The following is a 23598-nucleotide window of genomic DNA, read 5'->3' as shown; positions in this document are numbered from 1 at the left end:
AATTTATGGTGTTTGGATTAGCGATAGAGCAATCTGACTTTTACATAAAAAGCTACAATAAGCTATAAGTAAAAATTAGTTGCTTATGCTTATAGCTTTTGAAATATGGAGAGAGAGAAATTTACTATCTCCTCTTATTCTTATTATAAGCCTCAAATAACAAATTTGTAGATAATAAAAAATTAGTTAAAATTATTTGAAGATAATAAATAAGTTAGAAATATACTTCTATTTTCAAATATGTCCTTATAATAAATGATAAAAAAATAAAAAATATATATGAGATCAATAAGAGCTTATAAATAATTTAAAATTATTATATCATGTAAATTGGGAATTTTTTAATTTTTTATTATTTAATAAAAATATACTCATTTTCATAAATTTATAAACTAAAATTATTTATTCAATCATAATTCAAATAATTTACTTTTACAAACTATCTTATTTATAAAAGTCAATCCAAATATAAATCACATTATCCAATTTTATTTTTTTAAAAGTCAAATTTTAAATAAGTTACTTTTTCTACCATTAATCCAAATGGATCCAATAATTAGGAGAGATGACCCAAAAGAATTCGGAAAAAAAAAATAATAATCAAGTAATAAATAATTCACCTGATATGTTGTGATGCCGGAACTACCTTGCAATTTTGGGCATATTTCATTTTTGCCACTGGCTAATTGTCGAAGTCTCCCCCTCGCTCTTAACCCTCACCCCTATATAAGGGCTCACCAACTTGAATCCTCTCTGCACTCTGCAGTGACACTTCTTGCAGGAAAGCGGGAAAAGCACAGAACGGAACAGTCTACAAACTGAGGAATCCAAGCTTCGAGTTCTAGTTCTATCCTCTGAACTCTAGGGTTTTTGCTCGGTTCTTTTCCCTGCTTCTTTTAATGGCCAACGTCGTTGATCAAGATCAGCATTGGCTGCTCAATTGTTTGTCTGCCACACTTGACCCCAACCATGAGGTGCGATGTTTCGCCGAAGCTTCATTGACTCAGGCCTCCCTCCAACCAGGTTGAAAATTATTGACTCTCGTGTTTAGTTTGTTTTTGTGATTAGGTTGTTTGAAAATTTTGCTCGCATAAGTATTAGATAGCTGGAAATCTAAGCACGTAGATATTGGAAATTGAGTTGTTTTAACAATAAAGTGGTTTTCTTTTGTATCGATTTTCAACTGAAGTGATCTTGTTCTTCTGAAGAACACTTGAAAAATGTGGGGGGCGGGTATAGCTCTATACTGTTGGTGAATGATGATGACTAGCTATGTTATTGTTAGGAAACTTCTTGGATTCTGCTAATTCTTTTTTGTTGAGCAGTCTTATGCTCTTCATCAATGGCTTACGCGCGCGCGCGCGCACACAAACATGCTATCTGTTTGACTCTACGCTTAAGATACCTTCTGAAAAGTAAAATAGTAAGTTGAATGTGTTGATTGGAAAAGGGTGAAACGTGAAAAAAAAAAAAGAAAAAAGAAAAGACTTATAAAGTACTTTGCAATTGTTGCATCTTGGTGGCCTTAATGATGGTACTTTTTTTAGTTTTCTTTTAGAGGTTCTGGTACTGTCTGAATACGTTTCGGTGATATAGAAATATTGACATTATAATGGGCAAAGGAAGCAGCAGTACCTGAAAAAACTGATGAGCAATATTGAACAATAGGGCCAGAATGCACTTATTGAATTGGACTTGAGAGGGGAATACAAAGGGTCCTGGATGGAAAAGAAATTCTAGCCGTGATGGATAATTAATTTGGGTAATGTGGTCCTCGTTTAGTGGCTGAGCGAGTGCATTACTGGACTGTATATGTTGATTCTTAATGAATTTGGAAATAAAGACCTGGTTGCTTTGTTGATTGAAAAGAGACAGAGAAAAAAAAATGTTAAGTTTGAACATTTATGGTTCAAACTGAGAGTCTCTTCATACGTGATTCTCATAATCTATTTCCAGAGTGGATTGTACAGCTAGCGGCTTATTTAATAATCACATTTAGAATCAATGTATGATGTGTATCAGTGGGATTTTGAAATTGAGTTTTATTACTTTCATTCATTGTTTTTGTAGATGTTGTTGATACTTGATAAGGCATCTTAAGATTTATCGATCTGGTATAGCTGCACTGATCTTAAACTTGCATTATATATGAACCTGAAGGTTTTGGCACTGCGCTATCAAAAGTTGCTGCAAATAAGGAGCTTGCAGTGGGATTGCGCCAAATATCCTTGCCATACTTGATCACTTCAATATATTTCCTTCATTTTTTCCCCATCCTTTTTAGGGGAAGAATGCTTCCTGTGACACAGTTCTAAAATGATTTTCTGTGCCTGTGGTTACAATAACTTTTACTTTTCACTATTGGCAGAAGGGATAACTAGTACTGGTAAAAGAAAAAGAATAAACAAGGAAGGCATGTGTTTTTATGACTAACGAATGTTTGCTGGTGTCTGAAATAATATGAAGAACTTGAATTTTCCTTAGTCTCAAATTTGATAGGGAAAAAAATAAATTGATGTTTGCCATTTCTTCTCTCTCACCTTAGATGTGTATTGTTTGTGACATAACAAGAATTATGTGATTGGGTGTTGTTGGCATTTGTGCTAGAAAGTATCCATTGTCCATGAGCTTATAGACTTGGATGGCTTAACCTGCATCTACCTAGCTGCAGTTCTCTTGAAGCAATTTGTAAAGAAGCATTGGCAGGAGGGAGAGGACACTTTTGAACCTCCTGTTGTTTCAAGTCATGAAAAGGTAAATAAACTTCCATCTGCAAAGTTGAGGTTTTCATTCGGTAAAGACCTGCATTCACTTCAAGAGTGGTTAGCTGCATCTTAGCTTTTTATATATCTTTTCTAAAATCACAAATTATTTCATACTTGTCCATTAGTGCAGTTGGATTGCAGTTGAAACTGTGTTGGTTTTTTTAATACTTAGCATTAGTGTCTTTCCATGCCTGATGAAGAGCAGTAAATAAATAATCCACTATACCAATTCAAACCGCATAGCAAAACGATTCCATTATTTTTGTGCTCATTAAAATTGTAGCTCGCTACTGGAAAATATTGGACGCATTGAATATGCTTTACATTATGGTTTAAATAAACAACTTAGGCAACAGGCCTGCCTAATCTGGTCCAAAATCATGGAGCATTAGACAAATATATATCTGGGATTATAATTTGATCCTAAAAATAAAAATATAAACTTCCATATTTACAATTCAAATTGTGTCATTTACAAGTCAAACTTGTAAACACTTGTACTCGTAACCTGTTAGTATTTAAATTTCTTACTAGGACCTGTGGGTAGTTTTTCCTATTTTAAATGGTTAGATTGTTTGGTTTTCTCACTTAGAATTGAATTTTTATGAGCTTTTGGAATAATGTGGATTGCGATAGTTATTTCTGTTTTCATATCCTTTCATTTCAGCAAATTGCTGTTTTTTAATAAGTTTCTTAAGCAAAACCATATGCATTACAGTCATTATTAAAGTTTGATAATTGAAGCAGATAGGTTGCTGCAGGGAAAAAAATCCTCCAGTGCTCTACAAATTCCATGCTGCTGTACTTTAGTTCATGAAAGTGGAAAAAATGAATTCAGCAAATTTGGAAATCTCTCAACCTGCCTTTTTTTATGAAGTTATTATATCTAGCCTATCTTCCCAAAGATTTGACGGATTGTGTGTCATTTGAGGTCTGAAACAGCCATGTTGCATAAATTTCATATATATTTCTATTTTTTTAACCAGAATATTTTAGTATATGATTGCATCCTTCCTACATGTGAAGAAAAAGTTTTCTGTGGAAGTAGCATTTTTTCCTTGGCTTTTCTTATGAGATGATGATCTATTCATCACCGTTTACTTACAAAACTGATTCTTCATCGTGAATTTTCTTTGGCCAACTTCATTCTGAGCTCTTTTTACTTTTCTTCAAAAAGTTGATCATTTGATAATTGGTGATGCTATTTTTTTAAATGTTTTGATATATTGTTAATTGTTGTTGGCCAGAAAAAAAAGAAGAAGGATAGATTGTTAATTTTAATTGGCTCTTTATTTTTGGCCCCTGCACATGTAATTTCGTTTTGTTTGATATTCAGGTGGTGATCCGTGAAATACTTCTATTGGCATTGGATGAGTCTCATAAGAAAATCTGCACAGCTATCAGCATGGCTGTGGCATCTATTGCAGAGTATGACTGGCCAGATTTTTGGCCAGACTTGTTACCGTTCCTCCTGAGGTTAATTGGCAATCAGGCCAACTTGAATGGAGGCAAGCATTTTTTATAATCAAAATCTTATCTGGATCCAATGTCAATAGTGTCAATGAACCAAAACTGCATATTAATTATTGGAAAAATTAGTCTCTAAATCCCCATAATCTTACTTAGTTTTTAATTAGTCCCTTGTAGTTCCCCCCCCTTCCCAATCAAGTCCTTATAGTTTCACCTGATTTTAATCAAGTCCCAAAAGTTTTTTTTTTCCCTTTACTTTTTATGAGATCCTTATAGTTTCATTTGACTTTTAATTATGTCTCTTCAGTTTTATGTAACTAATGAAAGGGGGGAAAAAAACTATAGTAACTGTAGGAATTGAGGTGAAGTGCACCTCTAATTCTATTATTGGCTCAATATTGAAAGTTACATAAAGTCAAAATATATAAAACAAGAGATGTAGGGGCTGCTGAAAAACTAAATCTAAATCTAGTATCTAAATTTATCTTATCATATCTAATCTAGATATCTAAGATATATACATAATAAACAGATAATTACTAGAGTTTTTCTAATTGCTAATGGGCCTAGTTGGGCCTAGGTCCAAAACTCAACACTCCCCCTCAAGCTGGAGAGTAGATGTTGATCATCCCCAGCTTGGATATGAGTTCTTCAAATCTGGGTCTCTTGAAAGCCTTCATGAGTAAGTCTGCCACTTGGGAACCTGATTTAACATGAGACACTGCAAATATCTTTGACTCTATCTTTTCTTTTATGAAGTGTTGATCAATCTCTACATGTTTCGTTCTATTGTGTTGAACGGGATTTTTGGCCATCTTTATAGCTGATGTGTTATCACAAAACATTTGTACTGGTAAAGTCACATCTTTATTGAGTTCTTTGAGTAACATCAGCAGCCACATACCTTCACACATTCCTTGTGCTAGAGCTCTAAGTTCAGATTCTGCACTACTTCTTGAGACGACTTCTTGCTTCTTACTTCTCCATGTTACTATGTTACCCCATGCATAGGTGGAGTATATAGTAGTAGACCTACTGTCTAGTATTGAACCTCCATAATCAGCATCTATGAAGATTTCAATACTCCGATGGTTCCCCTTTTTGAAGAATAGTCCCTTTCCAGGAGTCATCCTGAGATAATGTAGAATCCTTATTACAAGATTCATATGTTCCTCATTAGGATCACTCATATGTTGACTAGCCACATTTACTGGAAAAGAAATATCTGGTCTTGTGTGTGATAAGTAGATTCATATGTTCCTCATTAGGCTCACTCATATATTGACTAGCCACATTTACTAGAAAAGAAATATCTGGAAGTTGCTAGAAACCAAGAAGGAATCTCTGTATCTTAGCGAAAGTACACCTTAGACCTCCTTGAGGAGACAAAAATGTTAGGCTGTAGACCTGTCAGCATATCCATGGAAGGTGACTACAAGCCCATATAAGGACTTTTTTAGTTTACACACCTTATTCTTATCTACCTTTTCATTCAGCCTAGGTGGAGTTTTCATATATACTTTCTCTTCAAGATCTCCATTCAAGAATGCATTTTTGACATCTAGTTGGTGTAATGGCCAGTCTAAATTAATTGCAAAAAACATGAGTACCTTAATTGTATTAAGTTTTGCCACAGGAGCAAATGTCTACTGGTAATCGATTCCATAGACTTGGGTAAACCCTTGGGCCACTAATCTCGCTCTATAACGATTAATGCTGCCATCAGGATTGTACTTCTTGGTGAATACCCATCTGCATCCAACAAGAGACTTTCCAGGAGGAAGATCAGCAATTTTCCAAGTGTCGTTCTTCTTTAATGCATCTAATTCCTCTTTTACTGCCTTTCTCCGTTCAACTTTCTTATATGCTTCATGAATATTCCTGGGAAGCTTCTCTAATGAGAAGTTTAGGAGACAACTTGTCATAAGCTACAAAGTTCTGTATAGAATGTCGTATTGTACACCTCCTTACCCCTTTTTTGAGAGCTATGGGTAACTCATCATCTTGTTTCTCAGTATTTGGAGGAAGGGAATTAGATAGGCCTTGCCTTAAGTGAGCATCTCCACTGGTTTTTAGATCCTTCGGTTGAGTCTTACTCCTTCTGCTATAAGTAAATTGCTGCTGTTTTATGACATTGTGATGAGAAGTGTTTTGGGAATGGTTTGCAGGAGGTACAATATCAGGTTCAAAGTTTTTAGGTTCTAGGTCTAGGTGAGTGACTTCAGGGTTTGGCCTTTCATTCGGTTCTGGTTCAAGACTTGTTATAGGTGGGGTTGGTAACGGAGGCTCTTCAATAGGTAGGGCTGGTACAATAGGTAAGGCATTATGATCAGTTAGAATTGGTTCAAGGAGTTGAGGCGTCCATTCCTGTGATGTGTACTCCCCCTAAATGGGTGCTTTGGATAAAATGGTATGTGCTCGTGAAAAGTAACACTGAAGGAGATATAGAGTTTCTTAGTGGGTGGGCAGTAACACTTGTATCCTTTTTGGAAACTGGAATAACCAATGAATATACATTTAATGGATTGATGATATAATTTTCCAAATTGTTCATTGTGAACAAAGGCTGTGCAACCAAAGATTCTAAGTGGTACAGAAGCCAATATTTTAGAGGAAGGAAAGGCTGCAATGAGTTGATGTAAGGGAATAGCAAGATTGAGAATACGAGAAGGCATTCGATTGATAAGATGAGTGGCAGTAAGGATGGCTTCTCCCCAATAGTGAGTGGGAAAATTATAGGCAAACAACAAAGATCGAGCAACTTGTAACAGGGGGCAATTTTTTCTCTCAGCTATCTTGTTTTGTTGAGGAGTATTAACACAAGTGGTCTGATGGATAATGCCATGGCGAGAAAGAAAGTCATTCAACGTATGATTAACAAATTCTTTGCTGTTATCAGTTCACAAGATTCAAATGTGAGATTGAAACTGAGTGCGAATGAGAGCATGGAATTTTTGAAAAATATGTGGGACTTCAGATTTTTCTTTTAAGAGATACACTGATGTAAAACGCTTGTGATCATCAACGAAGGTAACAAACCAACAAGTCCCATTAATATTTTTGATACTAGAGGGTCCCCAGACATTACTATGAATCAGTGCAAAGGGTTCGAAGGGTTTATAAGGGTAAGTTGGATAAGAAGCTTTGGTATGTTTTGAAAGTTGGCAAGTATCACAAGTAAAAGAATCTGAAATTTTATTATTCCAATGAGGATACAAAGTTTTAAGATAAAAGAAACTAGGATGTCCTAATCGAAAATGCCATAAAACAACATCGTTGTGCGAAATAGAAGAAGCAATAGTGAAGTTGCGTGAACCTATAAACCAGTATAGATCGCCACACTCTTTAGTTGTGCCAATCCTCTTCCCTATCTCCAAAGTCTGAAATATACCACCAAATTCATCAAAGTAAGTAGTGCATCTAGATTCTCTTGTGAGCGTACTAACCGAAATTAAATTACAATCTAAAGTGGGAATGTAAAAAACATTGTTGAGAACCAGGTCATCATTAAGGGTAACTATGCCAATACCAACTACTTCGGCCCTAGAACCATCTGCGACATTGAAACATGAGCGAGAGGAACTATATGTGAAATCAGTTAGCAGAGCAAGATTACTAGTCATGTGATGTGTAGCGCCAGAATCAACAATCCAAAAATTGGGATTGGGGTTGTTATGTTGGTAGGCATTACTGCAGGAGCCAACAGTTGGGCCATCTTGAGAGGTGTGGTTTTGGGAACCAAGCAATCGCTGAATGATATTTAGCAAATCAGCATTGGTAAGGTTAGGATTATCGTTATGTGGCTCATCATCTGCTGTAACAGCTAGAGCTTTAGAACCACGTTGTTTTGGTTTAAAGTCAGCTGGCTTCCTGTGTGATTTCCAACGCTTAACTTTAATATGACTGATCTTCTTGCAATGTTTGCATATGGGGCATTCATCTTTTTTACCTTTAGGTTCAGGATTGGGTGAGCCCTTTGCAACCATGGCAATTGCCTTAATAGATGGTAGGGATGGAGAACTCGGAATGTACTTGGAGATCAATTGTTTGCAGCTTTCTTCCCATTTTAGTTCAGCAAAGATCTCATCTAATGATCAAAGGGGACGAGTAGACATTCTTCCCCTTACATCATCATACATAGGATTAACACCAAGCAGAAGAGTATAAATGCGATCTTTCTCAATAATCTTGCGATATGTATCAGCATCTTTACTACAATGCCATTGATGTGTATCATGAAGATCAAGTTGTTGCTAATACATGACTAGACTATTGAAATACCGAGTCATATCTAAATCCCGTCGTCGCATCTCACGAATAAACCCTTTAATATGAAAAATAGCAGCTGTGTTCTCACGAGTTGAGTAACATGTGCGAACAACGTCCCAAATACCTTTGGCCATAGGAAAGAGTAAATAGTTTTGGCCAATGTCCGGACTCCGGAACCATAGAATTGATACGCCAAGACTTGACCATATTAGTTTCAGCATACCAAACCTTGTGCTTTTCTTCGGAATCAAGCGGTTGAGCTGCTTTACTAGTGAGATAATCTTCCTTCCCTCTTCCAACAACATACATAAGAACCTCTTGGGATCATTGTAAATAATTGTTCCCATTGAAGCGATGAGTGGTAATAAAGAGAATAGGTGGCTTAGGAGGCAGAGACGGCAGGGACACAAAAGACACCAATGGTTGCGTGTTTGAGGAATCAGCATGTGGAGAGTCGCTGGCAGTGTGGAGGGCATGATAGGTCCCGAAATTCATCTTTGAAAATGAATTAGGCATGAAGCCAAGATAAACGGCGAACACTGGATGGACAAAAGGAGAGAGAAGTATGCGATGGTGGACTGAGAAGATGCTGATATAGGACCCTTCAGATGTGTAAGTCATGATACCTAGGGACGGAGCGACTTTACTCTGGGTGTCGAACAATGGAGACTAGCAGAGGAGACAGAGTCGCACAAACTAGGCGACCACATCCTGGGACTTTGATCGCAGAGTAACCGACGGACAGGGAGGGGGAAAAACATGCGCAGACAAGACCTGAAATTAGTCTTGGCGTGATACCATGTAGGAATTGAGGTGAAGTGCACCTCTAATTCTATTATTGGCTCAATACTAAAAGTTCCATCAAATCAAAATATATAAAAGAGACGTAGGAGCTACTGAAAAACTAAATCTAAATCTAATATCTAAATTTATCTTATCATATCTAATCTAGATATCTAACATATATATATAATAAACAGATAATTACTAGAGTTTTTCTAATTGCTAATGGGCCTAGTTAGGCCTAGGTCCACAACTCAACAGTAACCTTGTTAAAAATTGCATGAAACTACAAGGACTTGCTAAAAAGAAAAAAATTAGAGGAACCTGATTAAAATCAAGTGAAAATATAAGAACCTGATAAACAGTAGAAAAAAAATTATAGGGATCTAATTAAAAATCAGGTGAAATTATAGGGACTTACAGATTGATTTTCCCTTAATTATTTGCTGAACAGTTTTATGGATTGATTGGTGCTTTTCAAAAATGCTTTGGAAACTTTAGCACCCTGGTGGTATGATTACTAATGAAATATTGTTGTCTCCTAATATAAAACCATGATCTCTTCGTTGGGGGTTCCTTATTCTCCATCTTTTCTTTTTCCCTGCTTCTGCTTGTTTGAAATTTGTGAAAAATTCAGAGAAAATAGAAGCCAGTACTACGCTGCCAAAATCTGCCACGGCACAAAAGACGTGCGGATTAAATTTTAAAGACAATAAGAGGCATGAGGGTGAATGGTGATCAGATATGCCTTGGTCCAGACTGCCAACCAAAGAAAAGAAAATTCCGAGGAGATCGGTGATTTGTGGGGTTTTTTTTTTTTTTTGGTTTATATGAAAGCTTGTGGTGCCAAAGATAAAGCATTTTACAGTGGATGCATCTTCTCTGACTTGGCAAACCACTTGATCTATGCTTTTCTTTTCTTTTCTTTTGTTTCCTTTTTTTATTTGTAAGATATCTACAATTTTCTTAGCATTCTTTTGCAAGATATTGATCATCAACGACGAGGATCATATTCCTGATGATTGATCAATTAAAAAATGAAATTGGATGACGATGACTGCTTAATTGGTTAATTCTTCATTAAGTAAACCTGAAAAAGTTTCTTTTATCGGTTGTGTGATGCTTTCTGCTGCTGCTTTTGCTGTTATTATTATTATTATTATTATTTTCTTTCATTACCTTAATTCACTTTATCTTTTTGACTATTTAGTATATGGAGCCATGAGGTGTTTGGCGCTTCTCTCTGCGGACTTGGATGATAAAATAGTTCCAACACTAATACCTGCTTTGTTTCCATGTTTGCTCACAACTGTATCTTCTCCCCAGGTTGTTATTATTATTATTATTTGTAAATTTACCTGTCATCTCAAGTTGACCTTTATTTTAACTTTATTTACATTAATTTAGCATCGGTTCAATTATTATTGTTATTGTTGTTGTTGTTGTTATTTTGAATTTTTAAGATGAAGGTTACAAGAAATGATTTTTACACAATTACTGGGAGGAATGCTGTTATGCAAGCACATGCGCTCGCGTGCACACTCACTAGTTTGTTTCCGTGTGACTGTGTTCACAGAGGCCTACAGTTACATTTTGAAAATGAAAATGGGCCAAAAATAGAGATTAGAATGTCCAGTTTATATGGTGAACTTAGCTTGATCTGTTTCCTTTGATGATTTTTTATGGGGAACAGATATATGATGCATATATACGAAGCAAGGCCCTTTCAATAGTATATTCTTGCACTTCCATGTTGGGGACAATGAGTGGTGTCTATAAGGTATTTTCTTTCCTCTTGGTGATGGTGTACTGTTCTGGTGGCTGTAGGATTATCTTCTTTTGTCCCCCTAATTATTAACAGATCAAAGACATTCTGTTCAGACAGAAACGAGTACCATGATAATCCCTATGCTTAAACCATGGATGGCCCAATTCTCTTCTATTCTTGAAGTTCCAGTTCAATCTGAAAATCCGGATGATTGGTGTATCAGAATGGAGGTTGTTCTTGTACTTTTTAAAGTCTTAACTATGTGTTCTGTTTTCCCAAGAATTAACAAATGTTGCATCTCTCTTCATGAAGGTTTTGAAGTGCTTGAACAAGTTTGTCCAGAATTTCTCAAGTCTCATTGGGACTGAATTTGAGGGTAAGTTGTTGACTTGTTCTTTTGTCTAGTTGATATGCTTATACAAATTAAATTTTCCGCCACTGTTTGTTCTCTAATATATTGCATTTCAACATGCTGTCCACTGTAGAAATATTGCGATCACTGTGGAATACATTTATCTCATCCTTGAGAGTGTATGAACAATCATCTATTGAAGGTACAGAAGATTCATATGATGGAAGATATGATTCTGATGGTGCAGAGAAAAGCCTTGATTCCTTTGTTATTCAGGTATTATGGAGTAAGCTTGTTATTTTGATTGTGTTAATTAATAACAAAAAAAGACACTCCACTGCTCATGGTATCATGTCATATTTGAATAGCTAATTTTAGCGTCCACATAGGACAACTTTATCATTCATGATTCATGAGGCATTTCAATTCCTTTTAATTTATTAAGTAGAGGGCCTGCCCTGATCATATTTGTTAGGTATGTCAATATATTCAAATATGGTTTTTTATCTAGTTTTGTACTCATCAAAAGATGGATCCTTCTAGATTTATCTATCAATTTGTATAGGGCATAGACAATGACTTCAGATTTGTGGATCCTTTAATTGTACTTTGGGGCAGCCTTGCTGAAGCATTTTACATCATATATCAAAGATTTCATTTTTTGGAGTTTTAAGTAATCAGCTAGTTCTATTGTGTCTAAACTAGTGTCCATCATCTCCAAATGGTTTTATACTTGTGTTCCCTTGATTTTGATTCAACTAGTTTTTTAACGTCCGTATTTTTATTAACAGATGTTTGAACTTCTGTTGACTATTGTGGGTAACACGAGATTGGGAAAGGTTTGAGCCTAAACTTCTTAAAACACTTATTTCATCTTGTTTTCTAATTTGAAGCTACTTTGATTTATGGCTTGTGCTTTTGTTGCTTAGGTGGTTGGGGCTAATGTTAAAGAATTGGTCTACTACACTATTTCTTTTCTACAAATGACAGAAAAGCAGGTATGACTTCCTTTTTGAGCCTTCTCATCAGTACTTTCTTGATCATATTTGTTATCACTTTGCTCAGCAGAATCTGATTGAGATCTGATTGGCTTTCTGCTATTTCTAGTCAGATAACATTCAGCAATATAAAATGTTTAGCTTGTTGAATGAAAAAGCAAAATGTTGTTACTAAATATCAGTGTCTTGCATTAATTTAGTGCTATGCAGACTAACATCTTTCATTATCTTGACTCGATGTCTGCAAATGCAACAAGTCATTTTACTTTGCATAAAGCATACTTCTGTCTCCTTCAAGAACCTGAGCTGATTTATAGTCAATATTTTTAGAACCTATTGTTTTATTGTGCGAACATTTGCATAACGAGGGTATGCACACACTCATCCACACCCACACACTTAAATCTTGATAGATCAGAAGAATGGTTACTAAGTATTCCGGTTAGTTTTATTTTTCCGTCACAGTAGGAACTTGGATATATATGACTCCTGTTAACTTCTGATCGCAGCTCGTTTCTTGTCAAATCCACTATTATGTGCTTGTTTCTTCACCAAAGTTAATTGAGAATCATACCAGATGCTCATAAATTTTACTCCCTCCGTTCCTTATTATAAGAGACATTTGATGCTTATGGCATGTTCCTATATATAAGAGACACTTAAAAGTTGTCTCTACTTTTTTGTGTTGATTTCCTATTTTACCCATATTTATTATCTCCAACTCACACTCTCTTTCCCTCCCACTTCTCTTTCTTTTAATAATTTAATTGTTCTCTCTCATGCTCTCTCTCCTTATTAATGAGGGCATTTTTGGAAAAAAAATTATACTTTTTACACATTAATTGTCCTTAACTAATTTTAACTATTTTTTTGATCAACGTACTTCGGTTATTTGTCTCTTATAATAAGGAACGGAGGGAGTATAATCCATCAGTTTAAATTATTCAAAATTTATCTGTGCTTTTTCCTTGGCTCATTATTTGCATAATTATTTCTGGTTTTTTCTCTGTAATTATAGAGCTTACTGTCAATGGTTTGTCAATAAGATTGAAGTATGATTATAGTCTTCTAGCCTAATCCATTGCACATACTGTGGCATAAAAAGCAGAATTTTATCAAACCTTTGAGATAACTAAAATAGTAAATTTTGCACCCTGACCGTTTTATTGTGTAATAACTTGTAAATATTTTTGAGCGTTGAAAATTGGCTGTGATTTTCAGCTTCGCATTTGTATGAATGATGCTAGTCTTTCATGTTAAGTATGACATGATTGATTGGCACTAGCATGACTATGCCTTCCTCCAATGTTTTACTTTTTTGGCCAAAAATGTTTTATGGAAAAGTGAAAGAAAAGGAATTGTACTCATCGGATCCCAAATTGAAGGAAAAATTAAAAACCAATGGTTTAATTGTTTTTTCATGAGGCTTGATTTTGAACATAGATTTAGTTAAATATTCAGTAAATGAAAATTATGTAAGCATATATTGATGTCATTTTTGTGGTCTATATGCAAGGCTCAGTCTCCTTTTAAAATCTACAATTCATTCCTTGAATAATTTCAATACTGATATTTGGGATATTTTCTCTCTAGGTTCATACGTGGTCATTGGATGCGAATCAGTTTATTGCTGATGAAGATGATGCCAATTACAGCTGTCGTGTTTCAGGTTAAGAATCCCCTTTGATGAATTGGCATATCAGTTTCAATTTCTTAATGTTGGGAGTTTATTTCAAATTGATTTGATAATAGTTTTAATCATTTTCAAAGGTAAATCATTAATCAAATTTTGATAAATTTCAAAAATAACATTAATTTGGTGAGTGGGTTAAGTAGGCCTCCTTTGTGTTTTTAGGAAAATACATTGCAAGAACTTTTCTATTTTCAAAATATCTGCTGACCCCCTTTGAAATTAAAACTTATACTACAGTTTAGTCTAATTTTTACTTTTTTTTTTTTTAATTAGAAAGTCCTCCTTTAACATAAATACATTCTTTAAACATACCTTGTTGAAAAAAATATACTGTTTTTATTTTAATTTGTGCATATTTGGAAAGTTTACTCTCTTTTTATTTTGGAATATTTAGATATAATACATATTTGTATAATTAAGTTAATACAGGCTAGTTCAGTCAAAATATTAAAAGTTAAACTAAAGCATATAATCTCGAAAAGAGTGAGATGTTTGTCTGATTCTTTTTTTTTGGGGGGGGGGGTCAAGGAAAGCCCATTGAGTTTACTATGATTTTTTGTTAGGTTACTGCAGTGATTTATTTTATAATTTTATATGCTTATGTAACGATGATACTTTTTTTTTTTTTTTGGGAGACTGTTGGGCTTTTTGTAATAAGTTATTAGAAAGTTGTTTCTTGTAGGTGCACTTTTGCTGGAAGAAGTAGTTAATTCTTATGGCGGTGAGGGAATTCTGGCAATCATAGATGCTGCAAAACAACAGTACACTGAATCTCAAAGCAGAAAAGTAGCTGGAAGTGCAAGCTGGTGGAAAGTAAATATGGAATTTTTGTTTGTTGCATTTTTTTCCTTGGGTCTAATATGTCCAACACATGATATAACTTAAAATTTTTTTTTTTAATTAGTCTTTTGAAGTTATCTTCGATTTTCTGCCATGCCCTAATCATCATCACTTTTTGGTGTTTTTGGTTCTCTGCATGCATGTCACTTAATCTTTCTCTCCCTTCGTGTAAGAGGCAGATCATGCATATGCATCAAGCATTTCAAGAAAATTGCTTATATGTTAGCATAATTCGTTTCAACTTTCTAAGTTGTGACAGCATGTATTCTTGGCAGATAAGGGAGGCTACTCTCTTTGCCTTATCATTTATTTCTGAGCAGCTGTTGGAAGCAGAGGTTTGGGCTTTTTGACATTTGAGTCCTAGATTATGAATATATTATAACTGAAATAATTTCTTTTCAGTTATGATTAACTGCAAATTTGTTTGTGACGGTGTCTGATTTTCATATTTTCTTTGTTACTTATACAGGATTCAGGTCTAGTACCAAGTGGCTTTCAACAGCTGGTTGAGCAGATAATCACTGAGGACTCTCTAATAGGTTGCTCCTTAATTCCTTCCTCACCTGGCATGAGCTTCCATTGTTTAATATATGCAATTGTTTTTACATTTCCTTCATTGATGTTTCTCTTCTTTTTCTTTCACACTTTTGGCAGGTTCTCATGAATACCCGTTCCTTTATGCTCGTATTTTTGCTTCAGCTGCAAAATTCTCCTCCTTGGTAACTGTCATCTAATTTATTATGGTCCAATTTTCTGTCTTATGGTCTTATTTATTTTATTGTACAGCTAAGCAGTGGTATTCTAGAGCACTTCGTTGATGCGGCTATGAAGGCAATTACAATGGATGTGTGAGCACATTTATCCTTCGTTAGCTTATATTTTTCTTATAATTTTCCTTCACTGAAATTTAATTTTAATAGGCCTCCACCTATGAAAGTCGGTGCCTGCCGTGCTCTCTGTCAGCTCCTTCCTGAAACAAAGAATGAAATTACCCAACCACAATTGTTGGGTTTATTTTCATCTCTCTCAGAGCTGCTTTCTCAAGTACTGTGCAATATTGTACCTTTTTACTAACATTGAGATTTTTTCGGGGGGCATTTGGTAATCGTCTTAATGCTATTTCCAGGCATCGGATGAAACCCTGCACATGGTACTTGAAACTTTGCAAGCAACAATTAAGGCAGGCAAGTTTTGATATTATTAGGCACCAAGTACCAAAAATTTCTAGTTCTCCTGGTTTATATGTTATTTATGGTCATATACTACTTTTGCATTGATACCTATATTTTTGCTCATTATAGGTCATGAATCATCAGCGTTTGTGGAGCCCATTATTTCTCCTGTTATCCTTAATGTATGGGCATTGCATATTTCAGATCCCTTTATCAGTAGTGATGCGCTTGAGGTTCTTGAGGTAATTGTTTTGAACATATTTTTATCGATGATATTATCTGCTGTGTTTGCTTATTGATGCTGGCATGTTATGTTAGTTATTTTTTATGACTCACTTAGTTATGCTCCATGTGTGCTGTATCTTCTAGGGTCACATTTACAGAACTTGGCAACATCGTTTACATGATTATAGATGTTTTGATATTCATCTAACTATTTTATTATTTTCCCCAGGCCATCAAAAGTATACCTGGATGTTTACGTCCACTGCTTTCCAGAATTTTACCATATATTGGACCTATTTTAAGTAAAGTACGACTGACTGAAGCTTTCTTATGTTATCATAAAATAAGAGATCTAGGTATTGCTTTCTGATGCACCTTTTTTTTCCCTTTATCAGCCACAAGAGCAGGCTGATGGGTTGGTAGCTGGGTCATTGGATCTGGTAACTATGCTACTAAAGGCAAGTATACTTGCTTTTAAGCATAATTACTTTCGACTTCTGTCAATTTATCAGCTTTGACCTTTAATCAGTGTGCTATAACCTATGATTTGTTAATTTGTGGTTTCTCATAGCATTTTACAGAATGCCCCTGGTGATGTAGTGAAGGCAATATATGACATTTGTTTTGATGCCACAATCAGAATAGTCCTTCAAAGCGAGGATCATAGTGAAATTCAGGTCATACAGTTTTCTACGCATCCATGTATATCTGATGACTTGAGTTCTAATACTTTGGAGCTATGTTTGGTTAAAATTAATATATCTTCTGATTGGTGTACTCTGCAATGTAGAATTAATTGTCATCCATTAACTCAACTCAACATTTAACAGAATGCCACAGAATGTTTAGCTGCTTTTATATCTGTGGGAAGACAAGAAGTCCTTGCCTGGGGATCTAATTCTGAATCAACTATGAGAAGTTTACTTGAAATAGCTTCAAGGTAGTTAGCAATTATTTTACGTTGTTTCTTAAATATCATCATACTGCAAGTGCCCTTTTTGAAATAGCATGGCATCTGTCTAGTCAATACTGATGAAAATAAATCTTATGCGGGAAATCAGAATTTTGCTGTGCTTTTTTATGTTCAACCTTCCATGTGTTGGCAGCTTTATGTAGGCATCCTAGTAGAACTGTCATTAATAGAAGGAAGGTTTACTGATGTAAGGAATCAAAATGAAATAAGGCATTATCTTCTTAGTGGTCGTCACTCAGATTCTCATGTCTTTGCGAATGGGCCTATTTATTTGTTTCTTTTCTTCCACTGCTCATCAGTTTAAAAATAAGAACTTCTCCCTTTATTCTCTTTATAAGATCCTGATGTTCTTAAATGCTCTGTTTCCTGGAATTTGATGCAGGCTTCTAGACCCAAATTTGGAAAGCTCTGGATCTCTTTTTGTTGGGAGCTACATTCTTCAACTTATATTACATTTGCCGTCACAAATGGCCGTACATATACATGATCTGGTTGCTGCTGTTGTCAGACGTATGCAATCTGCTAAAATTGCTGCCTTGAGAAGCTCATTGCTGGTTGTTTTTGCCAGATTGGTAATGCAATCTAATTTCTGATTATTATGGATTTCTCATTTCTGATACAATGTGAAGAAAGGGGGTAATCGTATTTCTTCTTTCAAATGATAATTGGAGAGGAAAATTATGTATACAGACCTGTCTACCGTCAATGGAAACGTATCTTCATACGATTACCCCTACCCAACGGTTGACTCCTGGGAATAATGCTATAATTTCATGGTTGTCTATCCATATACATTATACTGATTGTACATCTTCCTGAACATTCGCCCCAGGATCTTCAGATGACACTCACATTTATGCTTTAGCAGTTTCCCTTGGCGTTCAATCTTGTTGGACATTACTGTGTGAATGAAAACTTGACATTTGAGGCCATGTCTTTAGATTCCCAAAGGGGTTTGTCACTGACCAAATTCTTCGTATTCAATTAATAGCCAAGAAATTGGGAAAAGAACTTAGATGACCACTGCAAGGGACTAGAAAACTCTTTTGAGCTAAAGTTGATTTAGTCTTCTCTCTCTTGGGATGTCCTCCGTTTATGTATTTTTCTCTCTTCTTTCTAATAAATTTTTCTATGGGGGAAGAAAAGATTCAAGAGTCCGAACTAACTTATATATGACTAAAATCAAGGGGATTTATTGTTCTATATTTTCCTTTTCAGTGTTGTAATGATTTAGCTTCCCTTTGTACAGCTAGTATGGTAACTCAAATTCTGTATAGTTGGGAGAGTCAAAAGGAGTTTTTTGGATGCCTTGTCATGCTACCCTTATTATTTTGGCTTAACTATTGTTTTGGTCACTTAATCTGTTGTTTGTTTCAATTTGGTCTCTCAACTTTCAATTTGTACCGTATTTGTCCTTTTTTATGACTGCTTTGGAACATATAACAAGCAAGGCATCATTTTGATATACTAGAAAGAGATGATGGGACCATTTTGGAAATAATGTTAAGGGGTGACTATGATATGAATTGAAAATGCGGAGACCAAAGGAAACAAGTTAATAAGCTTAGGGCACCAACATGATAGTTAAACCTTGCCCCCATAACTAATTGGTTGGCAAAAAACATTTCCACACTATAGCTCTTGTGATATTTCAAATATTCCTTCATAACTGCAGGTTCATATGAGTGCTCCTAATGTTGGACAATTTATTGATTTGCTGATCTCTATTCCTGCTGAAGGTCATGATAATTCCTTTGCTTATGTAATGTCAGAATGGACTAAGCAACAAGGTGAGCATCCTTCAGCCGTCTTTTTGCAATGTGATCGGTGTGTTGCACATTGAGATCTTGTCACTTCATGGGATTTCCCTGAGGGCATGGATTTCAATGTCTCTGATTCTTGGAAATAACTTAGGGGTTCAGTGTGTCTGGTTGAAATAGTTATTGGAATTTACCAAATTATTCAGGAGAATCCCCTATAATTTTTGGTGATAATTTCTGATTTTTTTAAAAATAAATTGATTAACGTGATTTATTCTTTTACTTGAATAAACTTTTGATCATCACATGAAAACAGCTAGGAAATTGAAATTATAATCTTGTGGTTTATGTAGGCTTATAGGTTTTAAATAGTTGTAGAGCAATTGTTTTTTAGGCTCTTGTTTCTGATGTTTATCTCTGCTATTGCTGGCCAAAAAATTCTATACTATTAGTCTATTACATTTACATGTCTAAATTGAATGATCAATTCAGTCACTTTCTTCTTTCTCTAGATGCATTGCTTACTGCCAGTAGGAAGGATCTACAGATAGAGAAATGTTGTTTTCGAATTGCTATAATAATATTGACTCCTTAGGTCTCATGTCTAAACAGATAATCCAAACCTTTGTTTAGATGCCAGGCTCATGCTAAAATTGACTGAGAAGTATATTGTGTTTAGTCATTCTGTTATACGTCGCTTGTTGCATCAGGGGCTTAGACAAGGCTATTAATTTTCCCTTGTTGGTCTTCTTCCTTGGCAGGCTTTCTTCATTCTCTTCTTCTTCTTCTTCTTCTTTTGTTTTTTTTGGGGGGGGGGGGGGGGGGATACAAAAAAAACTTTCTTCCATTCTTGTGCAGTGAAACTGTACTGAAAAGTACGATTTGTAATGGATCTGCTGATATGCATGTTTATGGTTTCTGGCCTTTCTTGTATGTTTTGGCTTGAAGGTATTTTACCCTCCAACAAGAGGCCCCCTCCTTCTGATGGAATTTCTTATTTATTTACAACAACAACAACAAGTCTTATCCCACTAGGTGGGGTAGGCTACATGAATCACATAACGCCATCGTGCTCTGTCAACAACCCAGTCCTTAGATATGTTGTTGACTAAGAGGTCTCGTTCAATGACCTCATTAAGCGTTCTTCTCAGACTTCATCTGTCTTTTTTTGTGGGACTCCATATTGTCTGATGTACTCTCCTCATCAGGGCCTCCAATGGCCTTCTTATTTATTTACAAACAATAAAATTCTAATCTTTAGGCATACATAACTGAGACCAATTAAATTCTCTTCCAAATGCTTTCCGAGTGCAGGTGAGATACAGGGGGCTTATCAAATAAAAGTTACCACGAGTGCTCTAGCCTTGCTGCTAAGCAGCTCACATGTAGAACTGGCAAAATTAAGTGTCCCAGGCCATCTGATTAAGGTTTTCCGTGGTATTATATAATCATTTATTGATTTATGATTTCAACTGTGCTTTGCTCATTCTGGAATTTGTCTTGTGAAGTCTGGTGTTGGAATAACCACAAGGTCAAAAGCAAAATCAGCTCCAGATCAGTGGATAATGTTGCCACTTCCTACAAAGGTATTCTGCATCATTTTTATCTTAATGTGGTAAAGATAACTATTCATTGACAGAATAATTTTGTGTGTATCCTATTGGCTCTTGGTAGTTGATGCACACCTAAGTGAGGTGGAGAGTTCCCTTCCAATAATGATGGTTGTGATGGGGGAACTATCCCATTTAAATGGTCCTATAGTGCTGCCGATGGCCCATAGTTTATAATGTTAGGTCTCCATTAATTTTGAGGTGGGAAAACGCAAGTATTCGATAAAGCAACTTATACTGCCCAATTTAAGTCTCTATCAATAGGAAATTATTGTAGAAATCTCTATTATACTATCTCCAGTCCTTAATATAAGACCCTGTTTGACTTTTATTTTGGTCTTAAATATAAGACCCCAATCCACTTTGTTTCTCATATTTATACATTTTTTTTCAAAGTAGCCCTTCTAATAATAAGAGTTCTAGTCAATACATTTGATTAGCAAGGATATTTTAGGAAAAACAACACTTATTTAAGACAAATAACTAATTCAACTTACTTCCTTAATCTCCTCAAAATAGTCAACTGGCTCTTATAATTAGGACTGGAGGTAGTATTTCCTTTATTCCATGATGACTGCTCTACAGGGCATGAGTCAGACTTTGATGGTTCATTTCTATTGAAATATAGGGCGGCATATTTCAAAGTTATATGGGCACCTACATGATAGAAACATTTTGATTTGAAATGTGATTTTCTTCCAAAAGCTGTAGTATGCTTTTGAGACGCACATGTCAGAATCAGGAATTCTACACTAACATGTACTTTGTCTGGGATGCCTTCGGCACCTTCTTGATCGACAATTCTGGTCACCATAAAAAGCATGCATCAAACTTGAATTTCTTTAGTTATAAATAAGCAAAGCCTTTCCCTGACTTTGTCGGATATCTTGCAGATAGTGGCTTTGCTGGCAGATACCTTAATTGAAATACAAGAGCAAGTTTTGGCCGGTGATGATGAGGTAGTTTACTCATTGATGAGGGCCAATTCCATGCTGGTTATTGAATCTCACAATTGGAAAACCGGTTGCTTTTTCAGGATGATGACTGGGAAGAAGTTCAAACCGGGGATGACATTGAAAATGATGAAGAATTTCTATCTTCCTTGTCTGCTGCTGCTTCAGGGAAACCCACATATGAACATCTTGAAGCAATAGCAAAAGCATTTAATGAGGTTTGTATGACCTGTGATGTAATTACATCTTATCACTTTTCTTCCTTGATTGTCCATTTTCATATTGCTGATGGCTAATTAAACTTGCTTGAAAACCACAAGGATCAAGAGGATCAATATGAAGACAGCCTTTTAAGCATTGCTGATCCCCTTAATCAGGTCTCTGCTCTAGATTTTGTTTTGCAATTCACGCTTGCCTAGTGCATGAATTTTGGCCCTTTTTTCCAACAAATTCAATTTCATCTTGACAGATAAATCTGGCAAACTACCTCACGGATTTTTTTGGTAACTTGTACCAAAATGACAGACAGTTATTTGATAACATTTGCCAGGTTTGCTTAATCAGTTATCCGGAATTATTTATAGTAAGTCCGATATTTTATGTTCTTGGTGAACGTTATCGAACATGTACATGGGATCTTGCACTGCAGAGCTTGACTCAGGCTCAACGAAATGCTATTCAAACGGTAGTGCGGAGATGAGTTTTAATATGTGATGAGCATTCTGCGGTCTTCCTAATGCTGCGTTGATAAGACGACAAGTTACTTGAAAGAGTTTTTAAGGTGTTCGTTATTAGATTCTCCTCTCAAAATATAGCATATAGATACTTTCTCACAAATTAGTGGCATGTTATTGGATTTTTGTTGTTGTTTTATTTGTTTGTTGGGTTATCTGAATGCTTAATTGGAAAAGCTCCTGGGAAAGACTCAAAGCCTGAAGTGTTTTTTTTTTTTTTTTTTTAAATAGGGTTTGTGGCAAGAGATGGCGTGTTTTTTCTCCTGCAATCAGCAAACTGAAAAGGTGTAATTTGACAAGCTGTGGCCAGGTTCAGCTTTTTTCTTTTCATTTCCTTTTTTTTTTGGAGTTCTATTTTTTCTCTTTTTTAAAAAAATAAATGTATTTGCCATCAGTTGTGTGTATTTATTACATTCTCAGTTATTCTTTTACCTAGGCCCTTTGGATGTATTTTCCAAGGCGTAGATTATATTTGGAGTTAGGATTATTCAACTATTTGAGCCTCCTTTCAATGGTCAGTTTTCCGCTAGCATTGGTTATGCTCATTGCCAATTCTCTTTCCTGTCTTTATATCATAAGACCAAAGTCCTCTTTTTAGTATCAGAAGATCAATATTAGTAACATGTAACTTATAATGTAACCAAATAATTGTGTATGCTCATGATCTATTTGATCTTTTAAAATGTTAGGTTTTACCCGAATAGTTTGAAGCCTCAATATGGAGGTCTTCCTACCAATTGGATGTGCCTGATGGTGATTATTAAGATGATTGGTTGGAATGCTGTTTTATTATGGGTTAATACATTATTTAATTTCTAAAATTTGACCTTTTTGGTCTTTTTTATCCTTGAAATTGGAAACCATAATAAAAAACGTTGTTTTCAAATTTCAGAGACTAAAAATTATATTAATTTTTTTTTATTTTTTAAATTCGATGGCAAATACTTCAGGCCAATAACAATTTTGTTGCTGAAAGATAAATTCATGATGTTTTTTCATTTGCCCACAATTGTCTCTCCAGAAGTTTCATGTCGTGGTAAATAACTTGTAATTGTATAACGTTCTATCTGTAATTTAATATATTAATATAAGAGATAAAAACAAGGGAAAATTCCTGAAAAAGAAGTATGAGTATATCAAATTCTACTTCAAACAGCTGACACTTGAAAATGACAAAAAATGAAATGAGGTCTGAACTGACATTTTGAAAATATTGTGAAATTATCCATAGAC

At 35.1% G+C, this 23598-nt stretch overlaps 1 protein-coding gene across 4 annotated transcripts; it reads left to right on the top strand.

Annotated features, from left to right (window-relative positions):
* Positions 1-778: 778 nt before the first annotated feature.
* LOC114758568 (importin-9) lies at positions 779-22448 on the top strand. 4 transcript variants are annotated; one of them, XM_028947622.1, is made up of 33 exons: positions 779-1023; positions 2161-2222; positions 2662-2754; positions 4102-4273; positions 10498-10613; positions 10981-11067; positions 11169-11285; positions 11368-11431; positions 11541-11683; positions 12199-12246; positions 12337-12405; positions 13999-14074; positions 14781-14911; positions 15214-15273; positions 15408-15477; positions 15593-15657; positions 15725-15786; positions 15859-15982; positions 16065-16122; positions 16240-16352; positions 16565-16642; positions 16731-16793; positions 16917-17012; positions 17166-17275; positions 17691-17880; positions 18984-19098; positions 20383-20495; positions 20577-20654; positions 21572-21637; positions 21715-21849; positions 21952-22008; positions 22101-22181; positions 22281-22448. In XM_028947622.1, the coding sequence occupies exons 1-33, from the start codon at positions 900-902 to the stop codon at positions 22329-22331; spliced, it is 3087 nt and encodes a 1028-aa protein (XP_028803455.1). In that variant the 5' UTR covers positions 779-899; the 3' UTR covers positions 22332-22448. The 4 variants fall into 4 exon arrangements, with proteins under 4 accessions (XP_028803455.1, XP_028803456.1, XP_028803457.1 ...); XM_028947623.1 differs by lacking the exon at positions 22101-22181; XM_028947624.1 differs by lacking the exons at positions 779-1023; positions 2161-2222; positions 2662-2754 and adding an exon at positions 3580-3696.
* The last annotated feature ends 1150 nt before the right edge of the window (positions 22449-23598 follow it).

The sequence above is a fragment of the Neltuma alba genome, unplaced genomic scaffold (assembly GCF_004799145.2).
Source record: "Neltuma alba isolate B1F8T4 unplaced genomic scaffold, ASM479914v2 tig00010736_pilon, whole genome shotgun sequence".
Taxonomy (NCBI): domain Eukaryota; kingdom Viridiplantae; phylum Streptophyta; class Magnoliopsida; order Fabales; family Fabaceae; genus Neltuma; species Neltuma alba.
Note: the sequence above shows the minus strand (reverse complement) of the source record. Positions and strands in the feature narration are given on the sequence as shown.